This window comes from Amborella trichopoda, chromosome 4 (genome assembly GCF_054954075.1).
Source record: "Amborella trichopoda isolate Santa Cruz 75 chromosome 4, AtrichopodaSantaCruz75HAP2 v2.0, whole genome shotgun sequence".
NCBI lineage: Eukaryota > Viridiplantae > Streptophyta > Magnoliopsida > Amborellales > Amborellaceae > Amborella > Amborella trichopoda.
Genome location: NC_142339.1, coordinates 58,681,895 through 58,699,543, shown reverse-complemented (window position 1 = coordinate 58,699,543; position 17,649 = coordinate 58,681,895). Strand labels below are relative to the sequence as shown.

The 17,649-nt window shown below is 35.8% G+C and overlaps 1 protein-coding gene across 2 annotated transcripts; it reads left to right on the top strand.

Annotated features, from left to right (window-relative positions):
• The first annotated feature begins 519 nt into the window (after nt 1-519).
• LOC18422232 (GDA1/CD39 nucleoside phosphatase family protein) lies at nt 520-16,977 on the top strand. 2 transcript variants are annotated; one of them, XM_006827184.4, is made up of 8 exons: nt 520-1,643; nt 5,226-5,338; nt 6,572-6,679; nt 12,606-12,660; nt 14,192-14,383; nt 15,183-15,280; nt 15,884-16,083; nt 16,482-16,977. In XM_006827184.4, exons 1-8 carry the CDS (start codon nt 995-997, stop codon nt 16,744-16,746), a joined length of 1,680 nt encoding a protein of 559 aa, XP_006827247.2. In that variant the 5' UTR covers nt 520-994; the 3' UTR covers nt 16,747-16,977. The 2 variants fall into 2 exon arrangements, with proteins under 2 accessions (XP_006827247.2, XP_011622255.1); XM_011623953.3 differs by lacking the exon at nt 6,572-6,679.
• Nucleotides 16,978-17,649: the final 672 nt, after the last annotated feature.

Here is a 17,649-nt window from a genome sequence, read left to right as displayed (position 1 = left end):
AGAAGAAAAAACATTTATTAATAATAGTGGACAATGATATCAATAATATGATGTGTGACATCACTCGCATTAATTGTTTTTAACTATTAATAGAATGCCACTATTTTATTAACAAAATATCCATTCTATTTTTTTAAATGACCAAAAATACTCCAACTTGAAAAATTTTGTATTATAATTCAAAAATATTTTAATATAAAAAATTGTTGAGCACTTTAAAAGTTGACACCATCAAGCTGTGTAGACTAACAAAACCCTAAAAAAAAAAGTCGATAAGACTAACAAAACTCAAAAAAATATTAAAAAAAAAATAAAAAATAAAAAATTTAGAGATGAAAAAGATAAATATAGATATTTATGAATTAATTTTTACGGACCTTAAAGTATTATAAAAAAAAGAAAAAAAAAAAAAAAGAGAGTACGTTAAACAAAAAATAAGATATATTTGTAATAATTTTCCCAATTGTTAAGTTAAATGTCATGATAAAATTTGAAACTTTTTCCTCTGAAATAAGATTCGAAGTACGCATAGTTCTGTACGTTCCCTTGCTTTTGTCTCTCTTGTTTTGACAGAATTGGAAGCAACGGAGTGGTAGAGTCGGAATTGAGGGAGAGAGGGGGAGAGGTGAGAGAGAGGGATCGGAGGCAGAATCGAGAGAGAGAGAGAGAGAGAGGTGGAGGGCAAGGACTAAGAGCCCTCCATCTCAGTTTAAGTTCATTACTCGCCCCGTTCTCGAAAGAGCTGCACCCCCAATCCTTCCCTCTTCTCTCTTCCTCCTTCCTCTGAAGGGAGAGAGAGAGAGAGAGAGGGCCAGTGCATGCGTTTCTCTGTTACCCTTTCTCTCTCTAGACGCCTACTGAACTGATTAACCTCTCTCTAACCCTTTTTTTTTTTTCTCTGCATTTCTCTATCGACGACCATTGGATCCAATTTTTCATCCTGCAATTTCTTGTAGCCCTCGACAACAATGCTTGTCGAGGTGCTCGATCATTGATGCGAAGATCAAACCCTAGGCTTGCAACTGTTTCATGCATCAGTGTCTTGCCATTAATGGATTCTCCAAAGCTCCAAACCCTTCGTCCTAATCAATCCCAATTGCCTCCTCGTCTCCATCTCCTATCACGACTTTCTTCGACGAATTTGAAGCAGGCGAATCAAACCAGAGGAAACCCATTGCTATTCATCGCCGTCTCTGCCACTTTTGCCCTATTCTTCTACCTGATCGCTCTGGCAAAGGGTTTCAATTTCAATCTGGGGTTTCATCAAGCGAAGAGATTTGGGATTGTTATTGATGGTGGGAGCACCGGAACTCGAATTCACGTGTTCGAATTCTCGAGCAAAGGTGGGGTTCCATTCTTCAATTTTGAAGGACAGGGTTTGTCTTCTATGAAAATTAATCCTGGATTATCAGCATTTGAGAAGGACCCAGAAGGTGCAGGGGATTCTTTAATGGATCTTTTGGAGTTTGCAAAAACTAGGGTTCCAAATGATCAATGGGGCGATACAGAGATCAGGCTCATGGCCACAGCTGGTCTGAGAATATTGAGCCCTAATTCACAACAACTCATATTGGAATCGTGCAGAAATGTTCTTAGAATGTCGGGTTTTCGTTTTCAGGATGAATGGGCTTCAGTTATAACAGGTGTGCTTAACTTGGGTTTATTTGTTTTTACATTATTTTTTGAAAAATGGTTGACTTAAACTTTGACAATTCAGGCTTGGTTTTGAATACAATTGAAAGTGCAATGGTGTTTAGGATCAGATTTTGTTGCTATTACTAAGTAAAATAGGTAAAATTTATACTTCGGACAACTGTGACAGAGTCATGTGTAAAAGTTGAAAACTTTGTCATTTAAGGAAGAAGGAGAACCCAAATTCAGCTAACTTGGGTTTGTTTGTTTCTACATTATTTATGAAATGTTAAAATTTTCGCAATTCACTCTTGGTTTTGGGTACAATAGAATATGAAATTGTGGTTTACGCATCAAATTTTGTTGCTTAATTAAAGTAAATGAAGTTGTAGATACCAGACAACTATGGTAGAATCATGTGTAAAAGTTGAAATTTTTTGTCATTTATAGCAGAAGGTCAACCTAAGTTCAGCTATGTTGAAAAAGTAGGTCTACTGTTTTACTGATTTGGGCCTGCATTGTGGCTATTATCATTGCCATTTATACTCCAATTCATTTTCAGCCATTGTCTACACTAAATTTCGGTTTAAGTCCAATGAAAATATATACAGTCTTCTTCTTAAAGTAACCATTTTACTTGGGATTTGTTTGTACAACTTTATGCATTAAGATCATGTTAGCTTTTGTCATGCTCAACAGTTTCTTGGGCATAAAAAGATCCTTTGCTGCTCAAGATTAATATTATGGATGTTATCATAAAAAAAAAGGAAATAGATTAATATCCTTGTCTGGTCCAGCAGTCTGCAACTTGGAAGCTTGGAGTTTTTTGGTAACTACCTTTTCCTCTGAATACAAGGTGTGTAGATTTGAGATACAGTGAGGATAAGTTTAGTAGTGTATGAAATGGTGACACTTTGCAACTTTTTTTTTTGGAAACTGTAAACTGCTGTATAGATAGAACCGATGTACAAGAGGTTGAACTACCCACAGTCTGGGTGTTCGTATACGAAAACCCCTTACAGGGTCCAAAAAATGCTATACAAGTTGAGAGATTGGAAGTAGGATAACAAAAAGGTGAGGTCAAGAGCTTAAAAAGGTGCTCAAAAGTCTCCTGTTTGTTCTGCTCTGAGGCGCTCTCCTTAGCAAGGGTGTAGGCTGCGGCATTTGCTTCCCTCCAGGTATGGTGCAATCCGCATGAGTATCCCTGCAAAGGTGGAAAACTTCATAAAAAATGCGCTCCAATCTCCATGGACTGGGGGAAGATTTAGATGCCCAGTTGCCCACAGTATGATGTTTTCGGAATCCCCTCAAGAATCAGAGTTGCATCCCAGGATGGGTTGAAACTGTGAAGTCCCATGAGAAGGGCTAAGGCTTCCGCCACACTGGAGTTGGTTAGGCCAATGAAGTGGGAGAAGGAGAGTAGGGTGGCGCCACTAGAATCTCAGAAGAACCCCCCCTATTCCAGCAGGGCCTGGGTTCCAAGGAAGCAACAGTCGAAGTTAAGCTTGACTTGGCCCTGCTCTGGTGGTCTCCAGATAGAGGAGCGAGAGATGCCTGCTGATCTGAGAGTCAGCAATTCTTCCAATTGAGGTGGAAGTCAGAGACAGGGCAGTGCTGGAAAAGTTTGTTATTCTTGGCCCAAAAGATGACCAGGGATTTCACTTCATTGTGAAGGGCCACTAAGCTGGTCTTCTCTCCTCCAAAAATCGTGTTGTTGCATTCCAGAGAGTGGCAGCAACAGAGGCTCGCAAAAGATAGATGCCATTACTAGACCATGGTGGGGAGGGGAAAGCCTGGATTAGTTGGGGGATAGAATTCAGGGTCACCCATGACCAACCCAAGAGCTAAAGTAAGTGCCCCCACAGAGAGCTAGCTAGATTGCAGTGAATGAAACGTTGGGCGTTGGTCTCCTCCTCCTCCATACACATACACATGGTGTTCCTGTTGGGTAACTGTAGGCCCCTTCTTTGGAGTTTGTCTACAGTCAAGGCTCTTTCTGAGAATATGACCGAGCTGAACATTGGATTTCTGGGGGAACGAGCGGCGAGGAGTAGTTGGGAGAGAGGGCATTTGGAGAGCCCTATAGAAAGACGAGACAGAGAACGTGCCAGAGGAGGCTGGAGACCAGACAATCTTGTCAATCCCTGGTGTGGGAGGAAGGTTGACTGGAGGAGGGAGGATAGAGCCAGAAATTTGGGGATCTTTAGGTCCAACAGGGGTCTTCTGAATATAGGATGACATACTATGCGGTGGCCAAAGTTTGACAGCAGTCGGCTATTGTGGCCTGGGGGTACCGGTCAACGAGGAAAAGATGGGGGAATATGTCCTTAAGGGGAAACTGGCCTAGCCACAGGTGGGACCAGAAAAGGACCCTGTGGACAGAGAGCGAGGGTGGAAGCCGATGTTGCTGGTGAAATGGGGGAGAATGCAAAGTAACGACCTCCAAGCCTCTGAAAGGTGGGGGCGTATAATTAAATTTGAGAGATTTCATATTGTTGGTGGGAGTCACATGGAAAGTTTTCCCAAAAGAAATTAATACACAAAGAAATAGTAGAAAGGGAAGAAATGGGGTTGCTATCTCTCTCTTCCCACCTTGTCATCACTCAACCTTAAATTTTTTTTTTGAAGATAGTTGGAAATAACTCTTTAGCGCTGAGGATTTATTGATAAGATCCAATTATAAGAATGTGATTGCATATTCCTTTATTGTTAAGCACATAATTGCTGTTTGATCAAGGAACAAATGTGCATACATTGTCATATGTACATTTTACGCAGTTAATGAAATTGAGATACCAATAAAAAAAAAGAAAAGGTAAAAAAAAAAAGTGGACTACATAATGGCATCCCTTCACTTAGGTATCCTTGTGAAATCCCCAAAGTGAGCATGCTACACTTGGTGGCCCTTGGGGGAGTGATCTAAATAAATTTCTTTATTTCTTTTGGTTAAAACCGAATGTTATTTATCTTGCAGTTCGGCTACTTTATATCATCTAATGAAAATCAAAGGTATTTACTGCAATTATTTTTTTATAGTTTTTTATCCTCTAATTATTTGGAGCTATTAGGTGGTCAGTATATAGCAAACTCTAACTTAAATTGTGGACTTCATAATCAATTCCTGAAGCTATAAAATAAGGTTCTTGGTTCTGTTCCTGAAGCTATCAAATAAGGTTCTTGGGTAAATCGTTTGTTTGCTTATGACAAAACAATATCAAAAGCAGTGTTTCAAAACAAGCACTTGGGCCTGGACTCACCAAGGTCTGGTGCCCTAGTCACCTGGTTTGACTCGGATGAGTTGGAACAAAACTCATCTGTGTCTGTAGAGAAGCTGACAAAAAAATGTCATATATAAGAGACTCAGTAAGAGCCCCTTTTTAAAAATTGGAACTCGCCAAAGTCCTGAGCCGAGCTGACTCAGGCAAGTCCTGAATCGGTTCAGCCATACACTGATTTAAAGTTTGGCCACTTATGTGGAAAATCCGTGTAAAAAGTGTAAACCACTCTTACTTTTCCAAAACAGTAATCACTTTTGTGTATAATCTATTTTGAGTCGTAATGGAAGTGCTACTGATGTATGAATTGTGGTATAGGTTCTGATGAAGGTCTTTATGCTTGGGTTGCTGCAAATTATGCTCTTGATACATTAGGTGGTGATCCATTGGAAACCTCTGGGATAATTGAACTTGGTGGGGCTTCTGCTCAGGTTGAGTTCTCTTTTTCATTATTTGAATTCAGTTGTCGTTTCTCTCTCATTTTTGAAGTTTTGAATGTTTGTTTTGCTATTTAACATGTGTAAATGTTTTACAATAGCAAGTTAGTAGCATATGAATAGATCAATTGGGTTGGAATAATTTGTTTACCAATGCCTTACTGCATCTAGTTGTGGACACTTTCTGATGTATAAAAGTTCTGGCAAAAATATGTTTCTTTTTAATTTTAACGAAACTGTGGTTTAGGATTTTGATGTTTATATGAGAATAGTCACCTCAATTTAGCTTGAAAGTTCACAAAATACCTTAAAATAATTTGTGGTGATTCCGCTAGTCACATAGTCTGTACTGAAAAGAAATTGTGAAGATTACAAATTACAGGAAAAGGAAGTGACCTTGTAAAAATTATAGAATGCCACTTGCTACCAACTTCTTCATGGGGTGGTTAAGTTGAGGTGATTTCATGAGTTCATGCAATCTAGAATAAATTGTCCAAAGCATCGAGAAAATGTTCAAGTTGGGTCAAGTTTCTTCTTGTTAATCATGTAAGGACTACACACATGTATCATACATACAGGCATATTTATCTATGGGCACCTTAGTGGTAGCGTGTGTTTCCCATATTAAACTTGGTCTCAAGCTCAAATCTTTGGTCTCAAGCTCAAATCTTGCTGGTCCCAAGAATAAGTCTTTTCTTTTTCCAGTGGCTTTCACCAAGTCACGTACTGACTTTGAGTTTCTAACACTGCTCAAGAGAGGAATACACTAATATGCTCTGATTCTCTATTACATGTTCTTTGCGACTACCTTTATTTTCATGCAAGAAAACTACAAAAGGAGATGAGAAGTTGGCTTTTTATGCATGTTCAATAGTTGAATAGAAATTTAAGAAACTCGACTATGAAGGTTCTCTATTCAATATTGAATATTTTTGTATTAATGGAAGCATAGATTCAATGTTTTAAACCATGGACCCGATTTCGTACCTGGCTGAGTGCCATATAAAGACTTGGCTGATACTTAATAGACTCAGCCAAGATAATAGAATATACAAAAGGGAAAATTGTGGACTCGACATATTAAAATATATATTTACCAGCAATTCTTCTGGGGTTATGTGATATCAATTCTATAAACTCCGTTCAGTATTACTTCATGCATGGCCCTTGGAAGTGATGAAAAGCGAGGCTAATCTACTTCCTTTTATATTGATGTTTCTATTTCAGGTGACATTTGTTCCAAGAGAGCCACCACCCCATGAATTTTCTCGAACAATTAGATATCGAGGAGTCACTTACAATTTGTACAGCCATAGCTTGCTTCATTTTGGTCAGGTGGCTTTCTTGTTGATACTTTCTCCTCTAAATTATGTTGATGGTTCCTGCTTTACTGTACACCATTATATATAGGGCAAACTTTCTATGCTCCCCCTACAGCATAGAAGTTCTATCCTCCCCCTACCATCCAGCCGTCCAATTTTGATCAAGAGAGCCACTCACCTTTTGATCTTAGATCCGACGTCTCAAAGTATTTTATTTTTAGTTTTTTTTATACAAATTGTATGAATATGAAATTGGTACGTGCCATCTTCTCATTGGGCGCACCTATAAAAAATATTAAAAATAATTTTTCGATAAATATAATGACCAAACTTGAAACTTTCAGGGGTATTTTGGTTATTTTATTTTATTGATAATATTTTTTTTTATATTTTTCGCTAGTGCGAGTTTAATAGAGGAATGGACGTCCAAAATTTGGTGCCAAAACAATTTATAGAAAAAAATTAAAAATAAAATAGTGTAGAGATGTGACATTGTGATTGAGACATTCTTAGCCCTCCATTAAGAATAGACGGTTGGATAAGGGGGAGGATAGAACTTCTACACTGCTGGGGAAGCATAGAAGCCGTTCCTTTATATATATATATATATATATATATATATATATATATATATATATATATATATATATATATATATATATATATATATATATATATATATATATATATATATATAGGGAAAAGATGGGATTAGCCCACTAGCTCATATGAACATATGAGCCCAACGGTTCAGATTGAATCTGGGCCGATCTGACAATTACGGATGTCTGGTAGTGTTTGAATTTTATTTATTTTTCTACAGATCCAAATCACTTGAAATTTTAGGCGAGTGTTCATAAAAAATAGGTGAATCTTCAAAAAATATCAAAAAAATATTTTACATGAAAGAAATTGACCAAAATACTCCCGAAAAGTTTCGGGTGATATTTTGGTCATTGATTTTTTTGCAAATAATTTTTTCTATATTTTTATTAGGTGCGCCTTGATGAGAAGAACACACACCTAAATTTTCAAATGATTTGGATTTGTAGAAAAAAAAAAATAATTCAAGCACTACGGACATCTGTGATCGTCAGATCGGCCCAGATTCAATCTGGGCCGTTGGGCTCATATGTTAATATGAGCTAGTGGGCTAACCCCAGCTTTTTCCATAGATATATATATATATATATATATAGGGTGCAGTTTGCATACGGATGCATCCGTAGGTGTAGAGGTAAGGTGCAGCTTCAAATTTTATCATGGTATTGAATTTTGATGTAAAATGTTCTTAGGATTATCTCAAAATCTATTTTTATATCTAGTTATTAAATTTTAAATTTAAAAAATGGTTAAAATCAAGTAGATCTATAAACATATGAAAATCTTGAAAATGGATGGTGTAGATAATATGTTGTAAAATGCGCTAGTTTTTAGCCTTAAAAGCTTTTCATTTTTCATAGTCATACATCTCGATGTCGAGATGATCAATCAAAGGGTTTTTCAACATTAAAACTACCTTTTCCGATAGATTTTTGTGGGGCATTCGTAGTGCTACATTATAAGGTAGCATCCTTATAAAAACCTTTTCCATATATATATATATATATATAACTTTTTCCATATATATATATATATATGAAAAATGCTGAGATTAGCCCACTAGGATATATGACCCTATGAGCCCAATGGTCCAGATTGAAACTGGGCCGATATGATGGTCACAACTTCATTTCGTATTTGAATTTTAATCTTTTTTCTACGAATTTAAATAACTTGAAAGTTTAGGCGTGCGTTCTTCAAAAATAGGATAATCTAATAAAAATATTAAAAAAATAATTTGTAAGAAATAAATTGACCAAAATACCTTTGAAAAGTTTCGTTTTGATCAATTTATTTTTTATAAATTATTTTTTAAATATTTTTATTAGGTACGCGTTGATGAGAAGAATGGACGCCTAAAATTTCAAGTTATTTGGATTTGTAGAAAAAAAATTAAAATTCAAACACGAAATGAGGTTGTGATCGTCAGATCGGCCCAGATTCAATCTGGGCCATTGGGCTCATATGTTTATATGAGCTAGTGGGCTAATCTCAGCATTTTCCTATATATATATATATATATATATATATATATATATAGAGAGAGAGAGAGAGAGAGAGAGAGAGAGAGAGAGAGAGAGAGAGAGAGAGAGAGAGAGAGAGAGAGAGAGAGAGAGAGAGAGGTATTGGTGTATTACATTATTATAATTGGTAACGTCCGTTGTGTGCATGATATTCCTTGTTTTTATTGTTCTGTGGAATCTATATTTAATGTGTTAGTATAGGACATGATATATTCCTTTTATACATGGTCCTTAGTCCTTCTTCCATGAAGGATGTGTTCCAAAAAAGTGATGATTACTAAAGAACATGCCATCTTCAATAGAAATTCATCTGTATACCTTTGATGTTTTTGAGATCATAGTGAAAAAAAAAAAAAAAAAAATTATTAGTTTTTTTTTTAGTTTGTCTTTTAACTCAAGAATAGGAGGTGCGCAGGGATAATTAGGTGAGTTTATTTTGTCGTGAGTTGATATTGATCAATTGGGTTGGTTAGCTTAATAGTATAAATAGGATAAAGTTAGATCTAGGGGGGTTTATCTTTTCAACAGATAACTTTGGGTAAAAACATGGGGGTTTATCTTTTCAACAATGGGTAAAACGTGTGTGGCACGTGAATTTAAGAGAGAGAAGATAGGGATGAGAGAAAATAGGTTAAGGGAGATAAAAGAAGAAAGTCAGTTGTTTATCTTCATTTCTTTTTTTTAGTCTATTTAAAGGGACTTTCCCTACATTGTAAGGGGGTGAATGAGTTGATAAAATTTGGTTTAGTGAAGAGATTATTTTGGGGTGGATTCCCTTGCTGACCTTGAGAGGGTATATTCTCTCAGCTTTTTATTTTTATTTTTCTGGTTTTTTTTTTACCCTGTATCAATTGGTATTAGAGCAAGTTAGGTCCAGAGTTTACAATGTCACCAAAAGCGAATCAAGCTAATCCTGCTCCGGCTGTGGATGATCGTTGGGAAGAAATTTTGATTAAAGCCCTAGAAGATTTTCAAATTGAAGTATGTGAGATGAATCAAGAGATGAATCAGAGGATGCAACGTCTAGAGGATTTTTGAACAGAAGTACTTGAGATGAATCGGGAGATGAATTAGAGGATGCAACGGTTGGATCAAAGGTTGCAGCGGTTGTAGAATAACCTTCCTCGTGAAGAAGGTACTAGCAACCACATTAATCTTGCATCAGGAATCCTACAACAAAATCAAGGTGTTGATTTCGAGCGTAACGAAGATTACATGTCAGATCCGCGTCCTATAGAGCGAGCATGAGATTTTGGTAATCCGCATCCTATAGAGCGACCACGAGATTTTGGTATTAAAGTCAATCGAAGGTCTTATTGATTGGTTAAGTGTAATTGAAAATTATTTTGAATGGAGTGAATTGCCAGAGGAACATAAGGTTAAACTTGTTGCTACCATGCTCCGTGGGTATGCTGCTGCCTGGTGGGAGCAAGTTCAACAATCCCGACTTCGTAGTGGAAAGGAAAAATTACTGACTGGCAAAAGATGGAAAAGAAATTGAAAGAAAATTTTCTTCCTGCGAATCATGAGCAAATTTTCTTTCAAGAACTCCAAAATCTTCGACAGAATGAAAAAAACGTAGAAGATTAGACCTGGGAGTTTTATTGATTAGTTGCTCGAAATAACCTCTAAGAGACGAAAGGACTTTAAGTGAAGCTTTTCAACTTGCTTTACGAGTAGAAACGAAATACCAAGGAAGCACCGATAAACGCTTTTACCCTTAGAAGGAGGTTTTACGCCAATCGAAATTTAATGAAGAAAAAAAAGATACTGCAAAGTTTATATGTTATCGATGCAACGACCCAGGATATCGTTTGTTTGAATACCCAAAAAAGAAGATGGAGGTACACTTGATTAAAGAGAAGGAAGAAGTTCCAGAAGATCACATTCAACAAATAGACCTCCATGGTGATGAAGAAGAAGATCCGCTTTGAATCAAGCTCGAGGTCGAGCTTCTTCCATCCTCGGGAAAATGATGCATTGAAAAAAAATAAATATTATTATTAGGTTTTTTTTTAGTTTATCTTTTAACTCAAGAATAGGAGGTGCGCAGGGATAATTAGGTGAGTTTATTTTGTTGTGAGTTGATATTGATCAATTGGGTTGGTTAGTTTAGGAGTATAAATAGGATAAAGTTAGATCTAGGGGGGTTTATCTTTTCAACAGATGGCTTTGTGTAAACAGCGTGGGGGTTTATCTTTTCAACAATGGGTAAAACGTGGGTGGCACGTGAATTTAAGAAAGAGAAGATAAGGATGAGAGAAAATAGGTTAAGGGAGATAAAATAGGAAAGTCAGTTGTTTATCTTTTTTTTCTTTTTTTAGTTTATTTAAAGGGGCTTTCCCTTCTTTGTAAGAGAGTGAATGAGTTAATAAAATTTGGCCTCGTGAAGAGATTATTTTGGGGTGGATTCCCTTACAGACCTTGAGAGAGGGTATTCTAGTACCTTTTTTACGATGAAGGTTATTCTCCAACCGCTGCAACCTTTGATCCAACCGTTGCGTCCTCTGATTCATCTAACGTAGTTCAGTTTGAAAATCCTCTAGGCGTTGCATCCTCTGATTCATCTCTTGATTTATCTCACATACTTCAATTCGAAAATCCTCTAGCCTCTGACTTTAGTCAAAATTTCTCCCTAACGATCATCCATAGCCGGAGCAGGATTAGCTTGATTCGCTTTTGGTGGCAATTGATCAATTAATGGTACAACTGACTTTCCTATTTTATCTCCTTTGACCTATTTTCTCTCATCCTTATCTTCTCTCTCTTAAATTCACGTGCCACCCATGTTTTACCCATTGTTGAAAAGATAAACCCCCATGTTTTTATCCAAAGCTATCTGTTGAAAAGATAAACCCCCCTAGATCTAACCTTATCCTATTTATACTCTTAAGCTCTGATACCAATTGATGTAGAGAGAGAATAACACGGGAAAAATAGAAAAGAAAAAAAAGTTGAGAGAATATACCCTCTCTCAAGGTCTTCAAGGGAATCCACCCCAAAATAATTTATTCACGAGACCAAATTTTATTAACTCATTCACCCCCTTACAATGAAGGAAAAGTCCTTTTAAATAGGCTAAAAAAAAGAAAAGAAGATAAACAACTGACTTTCTATTTTATCTCCCTTAACCTATTTTCTCTCATCCCTATCTTCTCTCTCTTAAATTCACGTGCCACCCATGTTTTACCCATTGTTGAAAAGATAAACCCCCATGTTTTTACTCAAAGCTATCTATTGAAAAGATAAACCCCGTTAGATCTAACCTTATCCTATTTATACTCCTAAACTAACTAACCCAAATAATCAATATCAACTCACGACAAAATAAACTCACCTTATCCCTGCGCACCTCCTATTATTGAATTAAAAGATGATCTAAAAAAAAAACTAATAATAATATACATATATATATTTTAAACATTGCATCATCATATTTATGATATCGTTAGTTGGGTTGGTTTCTTCTCTGAGGTGATATCAGTGGCCTTATTTTGGTTGAACATCGGGGTTGGGCAAAGTTTTTTTTAGTTCTTTTATATATTTTGGCTTCAAATTGATATGATCCAAATTTTCCTTCACAACATTTATGAATATTCGGAAGGGAATAATCTGTTGTGACAACTATTTTGCAAAGTTGGAACTGCCATATTTCATGCAAGGTTTGCTTGTTGCTATTTTCATTCTTTGCAGCATAAAATTGTACTTCAATTATAGTTATTTGTTTGCCATGTTCTCAAAATGGCTCCTACAACGTGTTTACTGGGGATTATTTATATGCAATATTGAATGAATATTCTATTTGCCTTGCAGAACGTGGCATATGACTCACTACAGACACTGTTGATTTCTAGAGGCCTGAAATCAGGTTAGTCGGTTCTCCATGTTCTGCACCTATTAATCTAACAGTGGAGCTCATACTTAACAGTGTTGCTTCAGGGTTTGTTTATTAGTTTATTGTTTAACATGCTGAAAACGTTTTTTTTGGGTGAATAGCATGCTGGAAACTTCAATTTTGGTCAAATGATGTGTAATTCCAATCAATCATGATGGATGTTTACTTCTGTTCTAATGCATTTATTGTCAATTATTGTGAGTGCTCTGACCTCCTGGTTAATGGATTATTTATGTCCTGGTTAATGGATTATTTATGGACTCAGATGTCTTCTTACCAAAATTTCTTGCACTTATAGCTCTAAAATTTATCGTTTATGTTTGAGAAGCAATGCCTTCATCAAAGTGATTGGGGTTTATCATTATGTTAGTGACGTGTAAAAAATTGTTAGCTATTTAAAAATTTTGGTCCTGCAATCTGCCGGAGCATTAATTTTTTGAGCATTTTCTAATGTGTATTTCTTTTTTCTGGGCTTTAAACCATTTGAAAATATCCATTAAGTTATTGTATTTATGACATTATTTCAGGTTAAGTGACTTCTTACTAGATTATTACTGCCCGATCCAATGGGACAGACTTCGATATTTTCCTCTTGCTGTCCCAACGAATCTGTCACTGGAATGTTTGATCCTCCACCCTGAGTGCTGACTTGTTTTCTTTCACAGCTGAAGGACGCCAGACCAATTTCCTCAAAAGAAAAAAAAGACAAAAAGAAAAAAGGATGCCAGACCGATTTAATTCTGATTTCGTCTTCAATCTTCTGCTGACATTATGTATAGGGGATGCAAATGCCTTTTATGTGGCCATATTCACCTTTGAACTCATGATAATTTTTGTCGATTCATCAAAAAGAAATGGGATAGTGTTGTTTCTTGTTCTTATTTTTATTCCACTTGTAAACCATGAATGCAGTCCAATTCTGCTTTCTTTTACAAATTTCTTGTGCTTAAGAAGATTCCTGCAATACATTCACAGCACTGAACTTTGGCCAGTTTTCATTATACATGCCTATAGTGCTTGGCTGCCTGTAGTAAAAAAATTACACATTCTGAAATCAGAATATATCCTAAATTCTTTTTTAAGGAACTAAATTGATTGTGATATAAACCAGTTCGAGCTTTTGCACTCTCAATTCTTAGAGAGAAGTGAGTGTCTCTCAATTATGATTGGAGACAAGTAAAGGATTCAGCAGATGGACTAGCCAGAGAGGTCACCATATCACACTTACGATACGTCTAGAAGAGCTAAGAGATTCATAAGCTAGTGTTGATAATATTTTGTTAGCAATTTTTTAGGATCATTTTCTGCAGCCTCTTTAAGGTACTATTTGTTGAACTGCCATTTAGGGCAATTTTGTACACCCGGGCCATTACTCCCAATTTTGTAAATTTGCATACAATTATTAAAAAATAAATCTTTGGTATTTTACTCCCTTTCCTGATTGTTTTAGCTTCATGCAATTGTTTTTACCTTTTGCCTGACTATGAATTTCCCAATGGTGTAGCTTCAAGTTCTGTCCGACAAAGAAAACTGATAGATCCTTGTACTCCTACTGGATATCATCATGATTTGGATATGTTGAAGATGTCAATTGTTGTGCCGTATGCGAATAATGGGAGTCTTCCCTCTGTTCATGCAGTGGGTAATTTCACAGAGTGCAGATCTGCTGCCTTGATGCTGTTACAGAAAGGGAAAGGTAACATATTACTCAATTTCATAAAACATTCTGGGTTTTTTTTATAAAGTGGATGTTGATGTGATGTCCTATTGTCCTCCAATTCTGATTATCATTCAGGGATTGGAAACTTATTATAAACATCCTACAATTTTGTGTTTTACTTAAAAGTGAATTTGTCCGACAAAAAAAAGGAACCCGTCTGACACTATCTTAAGGATAATTTTACCATTTGTTGCCTTTTTGATGTTAAAAATCATTGAGGTTATACTCTCCTTTCATCCTTTGTGGACTGCCCGACCTTTCTTATGTACTCTCCTTTCATCAATTTAAGTTAACATCTTCAAAAAAAAAAAAAATAATTGAGGTTGTGGTCACTTCCATTACAAGCAATCACATTTACTTAAAAGTGAACTTGTCTGACAAGAAAAAGACACCCGTCTGACACTATCTTAAGGTTAATTTTACCATTTGTTGCCTTTTTGACGTTAAAAATCATTGTGGTTGTTGTCATTTCCGTTTCAAGCAATCAAATAATGATGTCTTCTTCTTCTTCTTACATCTATAGATGGTGAGTTTTTAAAGCAAATTTCCATCTGTATTTTCATATTAATTTAAGCAGCACATAAGGTGCTTTGCTTGTGAACTATGACATCCCTATGAATAATTGAAATGAAAATTTTTGGAGGCTAACTATGGTTTCCAATATTTGATCCTTACAACATAAAGCATCTCTCATATTACTGTTACAATTTGCCACTGAATATTTGCCTGAAAATGAACACTTTATGGTTATGAACAATTTCCTTTTCATTTGCAGAGGAATGCTTGTATCATCACTGCAATATAGGTTCGGCTTTCATTCCAGAGCTGCGAGGGAAGTTTCTTGCAACAGAAAACTTCTTCTATACTTCAAAGGTTATATAGAATTTGGGTAGTTTCTGATTTATATCTACTTAAAAGAAAAACTGACATGTACGGATCATTGTTCTCCTGTATGTAGAAATCATCATGTAATGTTTTTTTCGTGAATGAAGAAATCATCATGCATTTTACCAATAAAAATAAAAAAAGCAAGTGATAATCATGCATTCACAAGCAAGACATACTTAGCAATTAATATATGAACCTTGTTTTACACTAATAGACGATAAGATGAGAGAAAGTAGACTTGAGAGGGCTGGCCATGTGCAGCCTCAGACCCAGTACGACACCTGTTAAGAGGTCTGAGTTTGTTCAAGTGGAAGGCTCAAGAAAGGCAAAGGGTAGGCCCAAAAAGACATGGTTGAAAGTAATAAGAAAAGATATGGGGATTTATGGCCTCACTATGAGTATGATCATTGATAGAGCATAATGGTGGAACATGATTCATGTAGCCGATCCGAAATAGTTGGGAAAAGGCTATGAGGATGATAATGATTATATGAACTTTGCTTTGGGTTGGCCAAATTATATATGGATGCATGACGTACAGATGTTATTACGAATATCATCTTACTGATGTATTTTGTTGTTTTGTAGTTTTTTGGTTTGGATCCAAAAGCCTCTCTCTCGGATTTGGTGAAAGCTGGAAAGCACTTTTGTGAAGAAGAAAGTTGGTCAAATTTAAAGAAAAGAAATCGGGGTTTGAATGAGGATGAGTTGCTGAAGTACTGTTTCTCTTCAGCATATATTGTAGCATTACTGCATGACAGTCTTGGAATTTCCATGTATGATAAAAGGTATGTGTGCTTGTTTCACCTTAAGTTACTATGCTAGATATTTCATAATGTACTAAATGTGTCAGTTCAAGTTCTACCATGAGGAAATTCTTTTTTTCAAAAAAAAAAAAAAAAAAAGAAGAAAAATCTAACACAGGAATTTATTTTTTTAAAAAAGGTTTTTGTTTTTCCTCTTGAGATGTTCATTGACTTCTTGAAGTTTGCTCAGCCAAAAGAAAGAAGCTTGCATTTTTAACAGATAGGATCACGTTTACTCAATTATTTTAATGCTATGGTGAAGCAGATTCTCTATCAAGTCTGTTGGTCGTAGCTAAATGTTTTTAGATGGCCATTTGGTCACTTTTTGTCAATAGATGCGTGTTTCTCATGTGCTCATGCTTCTGTGATGGTTTCTTCAGGATTGATTTTGTAAATCAAATTCAGAACATTTCACTCGACTGGGCATTGGGAGCCTTCATTCTTCATGCTTCATCAAACACAGAATTAGCGCATCCAAACCACCAGACCAGTGGTGATGAGAACCTCACCTTCTTGGCCCTTATCCTTGTTTCTGCCTTAATAGTTGTTGCAGCATGGTATATATCGAGATGGAGAAAACCCCAACTAAAGACTATATATGATCTAGAGAATGGGCGTTACATTGTTACTAGGGTCAGTAGGTGATCGGCAAATCTTGGAGCTTGATCTTGGGATCTCTATCAATAAAATACTAAACTAAATCATGTGTATTTTTTTAACTGTGCCCAACATGACATTGCACTATATTTATGGGCACTATAGTTTTGAATTTCCCATGGTTCTCCATTGAGAAAATTGGTTGCTGGGTTTGTTTATACCAAAGATCCCTTGTATATACTGCAGATCAGATTATCAAGGAGCTATCCATACCCTTCATATCTGTGCTTGCTAGGTTCGAAAGTTGCAATTTATAGAGAAGGGCTTTGTTGTAGATAAAGGGGGGAGTCCCACAGATGATGGGATTAAGGTCAAATGTTGTGATTTCTACCCAATTTAATGAATTTAGCTGGTCATTGTTTTTGTCTACTGCTTTTAATTTAGAGAAAATATCTCTATACCTCTTAATTTTAGGTTTCATTTCACAATAGATCTAAAGTTTTAAAAGATATTTTGGGCCATCAAAATTGTAGATTTTATTTTTTCTAACTCTTTGAGTTAATTTAAATCTGTTTTTTTAGACTAAACAAATTTAAAAAAACATATATTTTTTAAAAGCCATCATCCCAAACTTTTAGAAGAGAAGAGCTTTATGGAGATGAGGTTATTGGGAGGAGAGAGAGAGAGAGGTGTCGGGGGAAATACCGGAGGATAGAGTAAGAGATGCATGTTTTTTTCATATTTGTTTGGGGTATATATATGAGGAGAGAAGTGAAAAGATTGAGTTTAAAAAGGGCATGTCTTTTGTTTAGGTTAAAAAATATGTTTAAAGTGAAACTATTTTCCCTTTAATTTATTCTTTCGCATAGTCTTTTGCGCAAGATTTATACCAATACATGTATGGATGTTTGAAATGACATGAAAAAATTATAGATATCCTCCAAAATGAAT